This window comes from Mytilus edulis, chromosome 3 (genome assembly GCF_963676685.1).
Source record: "Mytilus edulis chromosome 3, xbMytEdul2.2, whole genome shotgun sequence".
NCBI lineage: Eukaryota > Metazoa > Mollusca > Bivalvia > Mytilida > Mytilidae > Mytilus > Mytilus edulis.
In genome coordinates, this window is record NC_092346.1 from 47,076,856 (window position 1) to 47,091,942 (window position 15,087).

Below are 15,087 nucleotides of genomic sequence, written 5' to 3' on the forward strand. Positions count from 1 at the left end.
TTTTTAACGGTGTTTGTACACGAATTAACATTTTCATGATTTGATAACTCACAAGCCGTAAACTTACTCGTGTTTGTTAAGCGAGACTTCTTTGTAAAAGGGGTTGGTATGAGATTTAAGACTACTTTTATGTAATTGTTTAATTTATGATTAAATACTGTCTCGTATAAATTATTTGAAGTTCAAATTATGTTTGGTTGACAAATTATGAGATAAGTTGTTATATATACAAATATTCCTCATGAACAGAAGAAAGAGATTGTCTACCAAGTCGGACTTTATAAACATATTGATATTTGTACTGGCATGCTCTGATTTTGGTACTTGAACACATTAACAATAATTGATATAATTAAAAACCAACTCTTCAGAGAACAATTGAAGGTCTTTCCACCTCGATAATAAGAATGAAATTTAAAAAACGATGTTAGAAATGTCACTCCTTGTTGATGTAATTTGGTTCTTCAAATTGATATAAAAAAAATAAGATTAATAGGTATATGCAGAAGACTTTTAAAAATTGTTTTATTATGAACAGAAAATAATTTTTAACACAGGTCAAAATCTAGAACGTCAAATTGACCTTTGACATTGACCTCAATTTCAATGTCATAGGTCAGTGATCTCAAATCAAAAGACCCCAGGTCAATCATTTGTATGGTTGTGGAGAAATACTGATTTCAAATACATAAGGGGAGAAAACTCGTATAAGGGTTAACCAAAACACTTCGACTGAAATAGGTTGAAGTTGTGCCTTATTGTAAACAGTTATTTGGCAAACACATCATATTATTTACTGTCACAGTTTCTGTAGAATAACGATAACAAGCAAAATTCAAAATTTAGAACATAACCTTGACCTTTGCCCTTGACCTCAATTTCCTTCAAATGGACCAAGGACTTCATATAAAAAAACTGTAGGCCTCTACGACTTATAACGTATGAATTTATCCAACAAATCGCCTATCTTAAATTTACAAAGGGAAATAACTCCCATAAGATGTCTTCCGATCACTCAAGTCAAAATAAACCAAATCATTCTCAAGAGTAGACGAACAATTTGGTGTAAACAGCTTGCTAAAAATCTTTTACGGTTTTAGAGATAAAATTTACGAAGAAATTATTTCAATATCACCGATTGAAACTCTTTGTATAATAGCTCCATGTGAGTAGAAATCATCTATTAAGAAATCATGATAGGAAATACAAGCCATGGGCTATCAATTGGCAGATATTTACTTCGTATTGAGGCGCTGCTGGAAGTTTGCTTCACAGAAATGAAAAGTTCACAATTGGGAAACTGAAATCCTTTCTTTTGTTGTAAAGTTTTGTTTTCAACTGACCCCTAGAAGAAAGTCAAGATTTGAGGCAGACTTAAATGTATTTGCTGTTAAAGTTATCAGTTCCCGTTTTGTTTGAGTCATCAAGGCTTTGAACACAGCTTTCCGACATTTTGTATTACAATTCTAGTATATCAAGTTGTAGTTACTGTATTTTAAATGTAGTTTTTAGTTTGAACAGACTTATCTTTGCTTTTTCGTGGCTATAGGTTGCAATTCTGTAAATATTGACAATGTTATTTCCAATAGGAACTCCTTTTACGGCTAAAACTGTAACACTTTTACTATGAAGTTTTGAAAAGAATCTTATCCTAGAATTGAAAGTTCATATGCACCACATTTTCTTTCAAAGGTCAAAATATAGGCCTTTGTGGCATATTTTCAACGTTTATATGTCCTGAACTTATCAGAGTTTAAACGAACACAAATTTTCTTAACTACCCCTACCTTGAATGAAAGACTGCCACAGATTTCAATGTAAACAATATGCACATGTTTATTTACTGGTAACATTCCATAGTTATCTCTCTGTGAGATGGAACACAGAGAGCATAACTTGGAACCAGTATGTAAACAAAATTAATTTTCTATGAATATTCAAGATCTCCCCAAAAGAGGCGTGTTTTGAGAAACAGCTGTATTTACAAAGTGTAACCTAAAGAAATTTTCAAAGAATGACAACTTTAATATCGAATAATAATTTATACTACAATAACTGTAATTAATTTTTATTGTTATATTACACATATTATAATGTTTTTGTTTGTTTATTAGTATTGATTCCGGTGTTCTCTAGATTGAATCAGTTAAATCTGCACTACTCCATGGATATGAAGACACCAACGATTTCACCAATTATAGGCAGTGGCAATCTCTTAAAATACTGAATAGCAAGTATACTACGTTGTCTTGCATTTGCTAGCAGCTCATGGCAAAGTAAAGATAATTATTAGTTATTGATAAATGATTATTTCACTGTCTATTACAAACTACTCTGTTCACTTGGAATCTAAATTTCTCTGGAATACAATCAATATAATTTGTATCATTCCGGCTTTGTGGGTATTCGACAAATTGAACGTTATGTCCATTGAAACAAAGCAATTTCTTTCCATCCATTTCCTCAACTATAAAATACGCTTCTTTAGCGGAACACTTTAATTGAAAGTCACTGCCTCCATCCTTTCGCTGCAAAACAATAACAAAACGTTTATTATTTTGTTTCAAACATTTATCAAAGAGAAATTGTGAAATGTCACCGTTTCGATGACAGATTCTTGCTCAGAGGATTTATCCAACGAAAAATAATTTAAATTCAGGTAAAACGATGATTTATGTGTTTTTAAAGATAGGAAATGAAATCTAACCGACCTCGAAAAATCGTCATTAGACGTCCTTTCCTCTGTAATCCTATGACAATTGTTTACATCAGGTCATATCCCCCTACAATCACCTCGATGGTAAAATAGATAGGGTCCTAATAACTATAAACGAAATGTTAACGAGTCCATGTATTGTGTGACTTTTTGTAACTTGGAAACACGTTTAATTATGTTATGAAAACAAATGAGATTTTTGAGTTTGACAACTAATGCCCCTTTAATAAATTGAATTTATATTAAGTTTATTTATATATTTGAATTCTCAAACGATTTCAAGATCGCAACAATGGCTGATAAAAGATTGTTCATCAAATACATTGTAGGTTTTTGCGTCCGTTACTACCACGAATCTGAAACCACTTTTTGTTGATTACCAGTCCGGAGTCCGGAGAGTCTTAATTATCTGTCGAATGACAAGTACTTCGGTTCAAGGTTTTTATAACAGAGCATTAGCTACAATGTAGGCATTTTTTGTTTCAGATATTATAAAAAGCGGAATATTTCAAAATTCCAAATTTCAATGACAATTTATCAACTCTTTTGAACCCCTATTCATGCAAACTTAAATTGAAACACATAAAACTATGCATGGGCTAATCATGTTTGTTATTAAAATGTAAAGAGTGTAAACTTTGAAAAGTAAATCAAGAGAGTCAAAGTGAACAACCCTTTTGTTGGCTGATTTGGCTCACACAGAATCATTCAAATACAGATAAAGCAATGATCTTTTAACAAGAAAATGGCTATAAAAATATTACTTTTACGATTGCACTTGTCTGTCTGTTTATATTTACACCTATGTTAACATCAGGTCATATAACTTACAGAATTCATCGGAAATCAACTCGAAGTTTAATTATAAGACAAAAATACTAGGTGGTGTGGATAGGAAAGAAAAAATATAGTCAAGACACCATGTGTGTAAAGTGGGGATTGGAATGGGGTTCCAGTAGGTTTACACTATTAGGAATAAACTTTTCTGTCAATTTGCAAGAAATGGAATCTTTGAATTATTATCCTAAAATAAAAGAAATTGAAAATATAATAAATATTTGGTCTAGACAAACACTTACTCCAGTGGGAAAGATAACAATTATCAAGACACTAATTATTTCAAAATTAAATCATCTGTTTTTAACATTACCAACACCCTGCAATACTACTCTTAAACAACTTATTCGTACAATCTATTCATTTATTTGGGAAAACAAGCCTGACAAGATTAAAAGAGAAATATTATGTCTGGAACATAAATTTGGGGGGCTGAAAATGTTAGATATTGAAGAATATATAAAAGGGTTAAAATTAACGTGGGTCCGACGGTTGCTAAAAAACAATACAAAACTCAAAAAGCTTATAGAAAGCACAGAAAATATTGATATTGAAAAACTAGTATTTCTAGGCCCACCAAACAAATGTAAAAACCCCTTTTGGAAAGAGATTTTTAAAGCATGGACAGAAATGCTAAATAAACTTAAACCAAAAAATGAAGAAGAATTTTTAACAGATTCACTTTGGAATAATGGAAATATTAAAATAGGTAGCAGAAGTGTGTTCTATAAAGACTGGGCTGATAACGGTATTTTATTGATTAATGATCTGGTAGATAATGAGGGTAAATTAATGTCGTTTGAGCAATGCAAAAATATTTATGAAATTAAATCTAACTTTCTAGTTTATAATGGAGTTATATCAGCAATAAAATCATATCAAAATTCTCTTAAACATAATATCTCTATAGAAAATCTTAATAAAGTTCATGGACCAATTCTACCAAATAATATTAGAACATTTTTTTTGTCAAATAAAGGGTCAAAAGATATGTATAATGTTTTCTTAGAAAAAAGTAGTACAAGGCCTAGTTGTGAAGATAAATGGTCTCTAAGATTAAATAAAAATTTTGATTGGAAAAAAGTGCATAATATGTCTTTCTACACCACAAAAAGCTCTAAACTTCATTGGTTCCAGTACAGAATAGTGCACAGAATCATTGGCACAAATGAATTTTTATTTAAAATTAAGATAAAACAATCAGATAAATGTACTTTCTGTAATGAAGCTATTGAAGATATTGAGCACATATTTTGGACATGCCATAAACTTTCAGATTTATGGATTGAACTTGGTGATTGGATTTATAACCAAACACAAATATTGATTCCATTTAATATAGATATTATTTTATTTGGAAATTTAGGTAACAACGGAAATAATATGATAAAAAACTTAATAATACTCCTGACAAAATTCTATCTTTACAGAACAAAACTATGTGAAAAAAAGGTAAAATTTTACAGGACTTAAAAACTACCTCAAAGAATCTCTAGCATTAGAAAAGAATTTATTTTTTAAAAGAAAACCTTTTCATATGGCCAATATCTGCTGGGACCCCTGGCTTCCAATTTTAGAAGACTAGGTTGATTATCAAAAAATTGGTACATCATGTACCGGAATTATTTTTATGTACATTTCTTTCCTTATCCACATCACCACCTATGTTTAATGATTTGATACTGTTATATGTTGGTTTATATATATATATGCTTGATGTTTTAGTCGATGTTTATAACTACATGTAACTACCTCTAAGTTATTGCATGTACGCAAATATTTGAATAAATAAATCCTGCAAGATACATTATGAATGCTGTAAGTAAAATATATTTTTTTTTCCTTTTTCCAAAATTCCAAATTTCTGTGATTTTTATTTATTTATTCTTTATATATATATATATATTTTTTTTTATCTATTCAGATTTATTGATCATCATTCTGTATTGATAATGTTTTAGTTGGATATATTATAATTTACAATGATTTATAAATGTATATATTACAGTTTAAAAAAACTAACAAATACTAACCAAATTGACTATATTTTATAAATGCTACTAACGGTTAACGAGGCCGGGATAAGGTACCGGTATTTGATGTATCCACTAACAAATGTCAAACTATCAATAAAGTATGATCAAATTTAAAAAAAAAAAAAAAAAAAAAAAAAAAAAAAAAAAAAAATACTAGACTGATATATCATAAAAAGCCCATGCATTGTAATTGTTGTTTATTTAATGATAGTTTTAGTATATTATTCTGGACGGGTGCCACATGTAAAGCAGGATCTGATTACACTTCCAGATAACATGAGATCACCTCCTGTTTTTGATTTGGTTCGTATTGCTATGTCTTTAGATTTCTATGATGTGTTTTCAATACTTAGTTCTGATGTTTAGTTTTTGGTCTTTCATTTCATTTGCTATGGCTTATACGTGTTAATGTCCCTTTGGTTCTTTTACATTTCTTTTAGTAATAAAATATGAGACTTTGAGTCGGTGCACAAGAATTTGGAAGCTATTGTATTTAACGTGAGTTAAGATTTTTATTTTCGAATGTAAAATAAATGAGAAAACATCTGTCTCATACCATCTCTATAAACCTTACCAATGTAATGTTTCCTTCCTGTGTTATTTTAAGATATTGCTTATTTTCCTTATCTTCACTGCTATAACGTCTTAACCAGAAAGTTTTATCTTGATTTAGGAATCTTTCTTCTATAAAATGGCCTGCAAAAAAGAAAAACATCTTTGAGAATGAAAAGGTTTGGGGTGGGGGTTAGAGTGGGCGGTGAGGGATGGGGGTTGGTTGCTACAGTAACACTTTTTGCATATCACATATTTTGAATAACAAAATTATATACTCTGTCAAAGTTTTTTGAACAAAGATTAAACTACATGTTACATGGGTACACAATTTTATGTAGAGGGAAATAGATTTGAATAATTGCATTTACGACTTTATGAAATTTGTGAAAAAAACTACATCTGATTAGCTTCAGATATTTTACTCAATTAGCAACTACATCATTTGTTTGTATTTTATCCGTCCAATAACACGAATACGAGATATCAATAATTAGGAGACAATTTTTTATAATTTCTAAGTATTGGAGAATATGATTCTGTTATGTAGTTATTGTTGTTTGTCGCTCTCCATCATATTTGATTTTCATCTATTGTGTTGTACACAAAAACGGTTGTTGTTGTTTCTCTATTGGTTAACATATTAACATCTCCTAATCTGATATAACTTTCTGTATCGTATGCGTGTTGCTCATTATTAAAGGCCGTTCGGTGACATATACTTGCTTACATCTGTTTTGGTCTATAAAGGACAGTTGTTTCATTTGCAATCTACTTTTATCTTATTTCTTCATTCTTCGTAATTGAAATTTGAATTAAAATTTTAAATAAAAGACATAAAAATATCATACAGATGAATTCTAATGTTTAATGTCGGTTTCTTATATTGATTAACTGCAGTGCTAGCAAAACTACTCTGAACAATGATTCCTTTTTCAAAACCACCAAATAATCAGATAGCAAAAAGGAAACCTTGTTATTGATAATTTTAACAGTGGCTTTGGTACTTTAAAACTTTTTTTTATAACTGCAAAATCATCTGTACATGACTTACTTTTGTGGAAATCTCCAACTTTCATGAACGAACGTGACGAAACAAGTTCTGTAAAAGCAATTTGTCCGTTTTGTATTTGCATAAACTTGGAGGTTTGTCTTGCATTCAGGGAAATCATACGTTTCATTACAAATTTGTTTGCTGATCCTGAAGTCTCATAATGATCTGCTCCACAAATAGCTGAACCTGTAAGAATCAATAAATGTATCAAAAAAGATCGTTTTGTTAGATCATTAGTTTTTTGTCTAACACTAGGATCACAATATCCATTATTAGGATTACTCTCTTGTGCTTATCCCATAACATTGATTTTAGAAGTAGGAATATCACAGACAAGTGTGAAACCATTCAAACGAAAAAGAAGGCACATACAAAATTTGGCAGGATTAAACATGTTTGCTTGCGCCAAACTCCCCTTTGCATGGGACAGTGGTTAAGTTGTACAAAACAATAAAAAAAAAATAGTTTAAAAGAGCTTTACTCAAATGATCCATAAAAGCATAAAACAGATAGAACAAGTATACACATACAAATCTGAAAAGGTTCGAAAATTATTTAAAAGCAAATGACAAATAATTTAAAAAAAAAATTTGTCTAACACAATGACTGTAACAGACAGGCAAAAGTAAAATATCAAAATGTACGGTCGATTGTGTTATCAGTTATCACTTATTATATATATGTTAACTCTCGTTGTCTCGAACTCGGTTGACTCGAAATTTCGGATGAGTCGAAGTTTTCACGTGGTCCCAACCTTTGTTCCATATAAATGTATGCATTCGACTCCTGATGAGTCGAAATTGGATGTGTCGAAATTTCGGTTGAGTCGAACTAAATTTACGATCCCATGTTAACAAAAGCATTCAAAATTCATTATTTATCTCGAACTAATACATATATGTCAAAACATGACCTCCGGCATTTAAATGGATTGAAGAGTTAATCTGACAATACACGTGTAATTAAATTTCCAGTCACTGACCACTGTATTGATTTATGACATGCTATTTCCACGAGTGTTTACCTAAGATTATTTTTTATAGAATTTTTATAAATAATTAGTGATACATTGTTAATGTTCATGAAAAAGTATTTCAAATGTTTACAAAACAATTAATTGTGATTTACACTAATGAGCTTGGGTGTGTATAAAGTAAGGATTATGACTTCCGTTGATGATCACCTAAAAACTACTCATTCGGCGTCTTTAATCTTGTTGCATTTTCTTTTATTAAAAGAAAGAGTGAGATAAAACAAAATGAAGAGGAATCTAAATTTTCTAAAGTCTTTTGTATCCGAGAATAAACAATTTTGTCAACTTTAAACGACCTGAATAACGAAACTATCGATTCGAAATTACTCTCTCGGATAAAAGCCATAGGAAACATTGTAACTGAAACAATTGAATAAGTAATACAATGTTATTATAAAAACGAAAGACCATGACATACAAATACATTGATCTAATACCAGAATATCGATCCCCTTCCCATATTCACCCGGATTTATTTTAGCTTTACCATGCTAAGCAAGAGTTGTGTCCCTTGTTCAGGCAAACTTCCGGTTTTCGTTTGAGTCGAACTATGTGTATCTCGAAATATTTCTCCGGTCCGGCTGACTTCGAGATAACGAGAGTCGACTGTATCTTAAACAAGAATTATTGCTTACTTAAAGAAATGTAGCCAGTTGCACAAATGTTTTCCTCCACTGATCCTGTATTGCATTGATTCTGCAAGAAAAATATACCTCACTGACAAGAAATAAATTATCAAAAACGATTGATATCATAAAAATTAAGTTTAAATCAAAGAATTACCGTTTCACAGATGATATCGGATATGTTCCTCATTGGGAACTACAATCCCATTTCACGAATGTGACCTACCGTATAAGACTATTTACCGGGTTTGTAATAACATGAGCAACACGATGGGTGCCACATGTGGAGCAGGATCCGCTTTTCCGGAGCACCTGATATCATCCCAAGTTTTCGGTGGGGTTCCTGTTGCTTAGTCTTTAGTTTTTTATGTTGTGGCTTGTGTACTATAACTTATCTGTTTCTCTTTTTCTTTATTTGCCATGACGCTGTCAGTTTATTTTCGACCTATGAGTTTGACTGTCCCTCTTGTATCTTTCGTCACTCTTTAAGAAGAAACACTGGTATGAATAAACAAAATTGAGCATGCTGTTGACATTCATTTATAGACTATCATTTGTCAACGTTTTAGTTATTGGTGAATACCTTTTATAAAATACACAAATTATATCATATTATTCTGGGTGTTTAAAATATACTTGTCATGTTGAAGGAACTGTATCGTGTGTTTGGTATATTCGTAATTAAAAGGAGCAAACATTTAAAATTACAAAAGTAAAGTTTGATATGTTCACGGCAGTAAATAGATTGAAAATGTTCAAGCAATTAAATTGAAGATATGGATCGGACTGTCGAGCTACTACACGTTGACAGTACATGTCCATGTACAACAAACATACATACATTGATATAACTATAAAACAAATGCGATATCCGATGTCCATTCCCACATCATGACATCATGAATAATTACATTTTAAAAACGGAATATTGTTACCTTTGTATCCATATTATTCCGCAAACGGACTAACACGTCATCATGAGTCATCAATGTGACATCCTCGTCAAATAGGGTTAGAAGCTGATTTCTTTTTCTAAATGAAAATCATAAAAGAAATTAATTCAACTTCGAAAAGGGAAAACCAAGTTAAGATTTCCAGTGAATGTTTTCATATATGAGGAATACTATTATATCATGCAGCATAATAGAGGTAATTATAAACTTTATTTTAATATCCTCCATTCTTGAATGAAAAATTAAAGCTTCAATAGATATTGTTCATTCTGTTCTGTAAATTGACATACATCTAAGAATTGACAATGGGGATCGGTTGAGGACAAACCATTACGACAAACGAGATTTTTTCATCTTCCCAATTATGATCTTCCAAGAATACTCTAGAGCTTGCATTTCCTCTCATTTGTTTCTCTCGATAGGAATTTTGCTGCTTACAAGGAAGCTATTGAATCAATATTTCCAGTGAAATAAATTAGAAATATCCGTTCAAACATTTCCCTACAACATGCTCTTTACTATGAATGTGACCTACTAAATTATACTTTTCGTCGGGTTAGAACTAACGCGGGCAACACGACGGTTGGCACACATGGAGAAGAAACAAAATATAAAAATCAGTTGTAAAAGGCTGAATATATCAGATCGATGCAAGGAAAAACATAAAAAAAAACACAGACAGAACGCGGTAGGGAATATATCCACCACTCATCCGCCAAAAAAGAAACAAAAAAAAAAGACACTTAGTACAGATCTGAGAGTACGTGGTTTACGGACTGCTAGTTAAAAGCCTTTAACAACTTTCAAAAAAAATCAAGCATCTAAAACTGAAATACCAATCGGTACACATCCAACATTAATAAAATCAACGGTACCAATTTTGTTGCACCAGATGCGCATTTCGACAATTCATGTCTCTTCAGTGATGCTCGTGGCCAAAATATTTGAAATCCAAAGCATATATAAAAGTTGAAGAGCTATAATCCAAAAGGTCCAAAAAGTATAACCAAATTCGTGAAAGGAATCAGAGCTTTGCATGAGGGAGATACATTCCTTAATTTATAATAATTTCTAATATTTTGTAACAGCAAATTTTAATAACACAAAAAATCCGTATTTTCATGACAGTACCGAGGTACTGGCTACTGGGCTGGTGATACCCTCGGGGACTAATAGTCCACCAGCAGAGGCATCGACCCAGTGGTAGTAATAAAATCAACGGTACCAATTTTGTTGCACCAGATGCGCATTTCGACAATTCATGTCTCTTCAGTGATGCTCGTGGCCAAAATATTTGAAATCCAAAGCATATATAAAAGTTGAAGAGCTATAATCCAAAAGGTCCAAAAAGTATAACCAAATTCGTGAAAGGAATCAGAGCTTTGCATGAGGGAGATACATTCCTTAATTTATAATAATTTCTAATATTTTGTAACAGCAAATTTTAATAACACAAAAAAATCCGTATTTTCATGCCAGTACCGAGGTACTGGCTACTGGGCTGGTGATACCCTCGGGGACTAATAGTCCACCAGCAGAGGCATCGACCCAGTGGTAGTAATAAAATCAACGGTACCAATTTTGTTGCACCAGATGCGCATTTCGACAATTCATGTCTCTTCAGTGATGCTCGTGGCCAAAATATTTGAAATCCAAAGCATATATAAAAGTTGAAGAGCTATAATCCAAAAGGTCCAAAAAGTATAACCAAATTCGTGAAAGGAATCAGAGCTTTGCATGAGGGAGATACATTCCTTAATTTATAATAATTTCTAATATTTTGTAACAGCAAATTTTAATAACACAAAAAATCCGTATTTTCATGCCAGTACCGAGGTACTGGCTACTGGGCTGGTAACTTGCATGATATTTCGTTTTACCTTTATGCGTTCTTGTTGTATAATATGATTAAATTAATACACCTTGTAATTCCATATTGGTCAGTGGTGAGTAAACGCATTACAGAATTAACTTTCAATAACTCATTGCGATTGTCAAGATAATAGAATTTGATGAGACTGTCATACAAGTAAGAGGTATTACTAGCTAAAAAAACCAGGTTTAATCCACCATTTTCTACATTAGAAAATGCCTGTACAAAGTCAGGAACTTTCCGTTTTGAATTTTCCTCGCGGTTCAGTATTTTTGTGATTTTACTTTTTTCGTATGAAACGTAAATTAATAATCATGACAAGTGACACGTTTACAACATCATAGATATTCGTTTTTAAAGGAAATACTGCGTTATGCAGATTATGTAATTTGAATACGCAAAAAAGTATCAATTTTGAATATCACAGATTTTTCAACAGTATGTGTCCGACACGATCCCATCGCGATATATGCATTGGTTGGAAGTGTAATACTGATACCGACATGGATTCTAATTTTATATCGTTTATCACTTCTAGCTTTGCATCGTGATGGGAATCAAATAATAAAAAATAATAATTCGTTGATGGGATATTTTTATTTTGGGATAAAAACTTGATTACTAAAGTTAATTATATACTTACCCAAATTTTAATCTACCACTGCATTTAGAAGACAATAGTTCTTTTTGGTGTTCAGACTCAACGGTATGTTGAAAGTATCCTTCTTTAGAAATGTAACGAGTTTCTATATTTACCATGCCATTGTTTCTACTTATTTCGTTTTCTGTTAAACAGAGCTTTGTTCTTTGAATATCCGTTTTACTTACATTCTGTAAATTAGGGACAATAACTAGTCATGTGTATTATTTTTTAAATAATTGAAATCAACTGTCATTTGTGAAATAATGCATATTTTACTGGTTTAACCACTGGTACACGGTGTTTAAAATTACCTGATACAGTTTGGTTGTTTAATTAGTAATTATACCCATTTTTCTTCGTCAGTTCAGTATTTCTATTGTTTCGTTGTTTTTCTCTTAAACTAGTAGTAGATTTTTGTTTGTAGTCTGGAATCGTTTTCGAATAATTGTTTTATGATTAGTGATTAGTTATCTACTATAGTTGTCTTTTTTTAGTTCGATCATAATTGTTTGACTGTTATTTGTATGAAAATTAGATGTTTCTTCTAAATGTCTTGTATATAATGTAAGTGTCCTCTTTTAAACATCCATACGTTTCGTTTTCTTTTTTAGTTAAACAGGTTAAAGGGTGTATGATATTAATTTTTCATCATGTCTAAAATCAGGTCTAAAGAGCTAGTTATATACAGTTGCACACAAGAAAATGTTGTTTAATCATTTTTTAAAAACCAAGTTTATCAATGAGAAAATGATGATTAATACAAAATTAAATATATGTTCATTGATTAGGCAAATATAATCACAAATAATAACAATCTTAAAGTCAAATTCGTGTATTTATATTATAAAACTTACATTACAATTACAATTTTCAGATTCAAACTCGATGTCTTCAGCATGATATAAAACCTTCTTCTTATCAATACCTTCAATTGCACTACTAAGAAACTCGCTTGTGTTGTTGTCAGTTAAATGCTTGTAATCTAAAATATATACGCTATTGTTTCTAAAATTCGGGGAAAAAATCTCTCTGAATTAAAGATGAGGAATATTTGGTAGTATTGAGTTGTATATGTGGATCTATAAACATTATTTTATGATCGTCTGGCTCAATAAATGTTATGTAATATTAAAACAAATATTAGGGTAGATCTATTCAGACTTCAAAATTATAACTGACCATCATATTTTGTTTATCAAATCTGACCGAAAGGATTTATGAATACAAAATGTTCTAAACCATATTCAGTCATTCCATAGGAATGAAATATGGATGGTGTACACGAGAGATTCATTAGGACATTTTGATCCACTACCTTAACTTATATGAATATATATACATCATAGAAATACAAAACAACAGATGTGATCAAAGGATTTGCTTATATATGGGAAATGGAATCAGCAAAATGTCAGAGCTTTTGTCAAGCATTCTGATAACTTTAGGGTTTACAATGCACGTTTTTAGTTAAATATATAAGCGCAAAGGTTTTTGTTGTAACTATACAAGATTATAGAAACAGAATGATCTTAATAACAAATCGGATTTTAGATGTTACTTAAAAAATTCGTGATAAAATATTCTCAATGTAGCATATTGACCCTTTTATATCAGTTAATTAATTATACTTTCGAATATTTCATGATACGAATTCAAGTGTTAAGAAATGTGTTTAATTTGGAATAAGTTTTTACCTTTTCCTTCTTCTTTACTACATCTGGTAACTCCATCTGTTTCGTCCATTGGTTTCGATTGGTCTGTACACCTTTATATTTCAAAAAGTACGTCTATATTTCAAACTGTAATACACTTTGCTATGGATTAGGTTAGTGTCGATCTTTTATATGGTAAGGAAAACACCCGGAAAGATCATTCAGGAAATGATTTTTCACAAGGAAAATACGGTCAAGTACTTGTTCCGGTAGCTGAATGGAACGTGTCGCACGACAAAAGAAGATATAATAGACAACCTGTCGATCGTAAATTTATTATACTTATATTAGTTTTCCTTTTAGGGATGGCAACGAGTACTTGAGTAGTCACTCAGTACAGTTTTATTACTAGGATACTCGTTTGCCTTTGATAAATCTTGAGATATTTCTCTTTTCATTTGCCGTAACTTTAGTTCCATTTGAAATATCCTTCGTAATACTAATAAAAAACATTTATTCAGTATACGAAAATACCAGAAGTACAGACGGAAAGTAGTGGACTTCCTGAGACTTCTACTGTATGTGTTATAACTTAGTCACAGGTGTATCTAAAATCGCAAAATGTGTTTTATAAGTACCAGTATAATCCGTTTCTTCCGAGAGGATTTTTTCATGTGTAGGACTTAGACACTTAGAACCAGACTTTCATTTGGAATTGTGGGTCTGTCCTTGAAGTCATAAAACTTTCGAGTCAGTTTATTATACTCACACTCCAATATCAAACTTTCAAAATGCTGGATTTCATGCTTCGAGCATGATTTTTGTGCTCCGATCACTGATCAAAGTGTAAGGACTTCAACCCCAGGTCAAATTTCTGAACAAGAACAAAATCAAAGAGCCCTGCGGTGAACCCTAAGCAACTGATTATAGAGAAATTTTTAACGGTGTTTGTACACGGATAAACACTTTCATGAATTAATAACTCACAAGCCGTAAACTTATTTTGTTTGTTAATCAAGACTTCTTTGTAAAAGTGATTGGTATGAGATCTAAAACTATATTAATGTTATTGATGAATTAATAATTGAATATCGTTTCGTATAAATTATTTG

The 15,087-nt window shown here is 31.1% G+C and overlaps 1 protein-coding gene across 1 annotated transcript; it reads right to left on the minus strand.

Annotated features, from left to right (window-relative positions):
* Nucleotides 1-2,052: 2,052 nt before the first annotated feature.
* On the minus strand, nucleotides 2,053-14,169 carry LOC139516656 (uncharacterized). The gene is made up of 8 exons (XM_071306877.1): nucleotides 14,018-14,169; nucleotides 13,178-13,305; nucleotides 12,324-12,511; nucleotides 9,790-9,886; nucleotides 8,864-8,924; nucleotides 7,196-7,381; nucleotides 6,164-6,285; nucleotides 2,053-2,528 (listed from the first exon to the last, which is right to left on the minus strand). Exons 1-8 carry the CDS (start codon nucleotides 14,064-14,066, stop codon nucleotides 2,313-2,315), a joined length of 1,047 nt encoding a protein of 348 aa, XP_071162978.1. The 5' UTR covers nucleotides 14,067-14,169; the 3' UTR covers nucleotides 2,053-2,312.
* Between the last annotated feature and the right edge of the window lie 918 nt (nucleotides 14,170-15,087).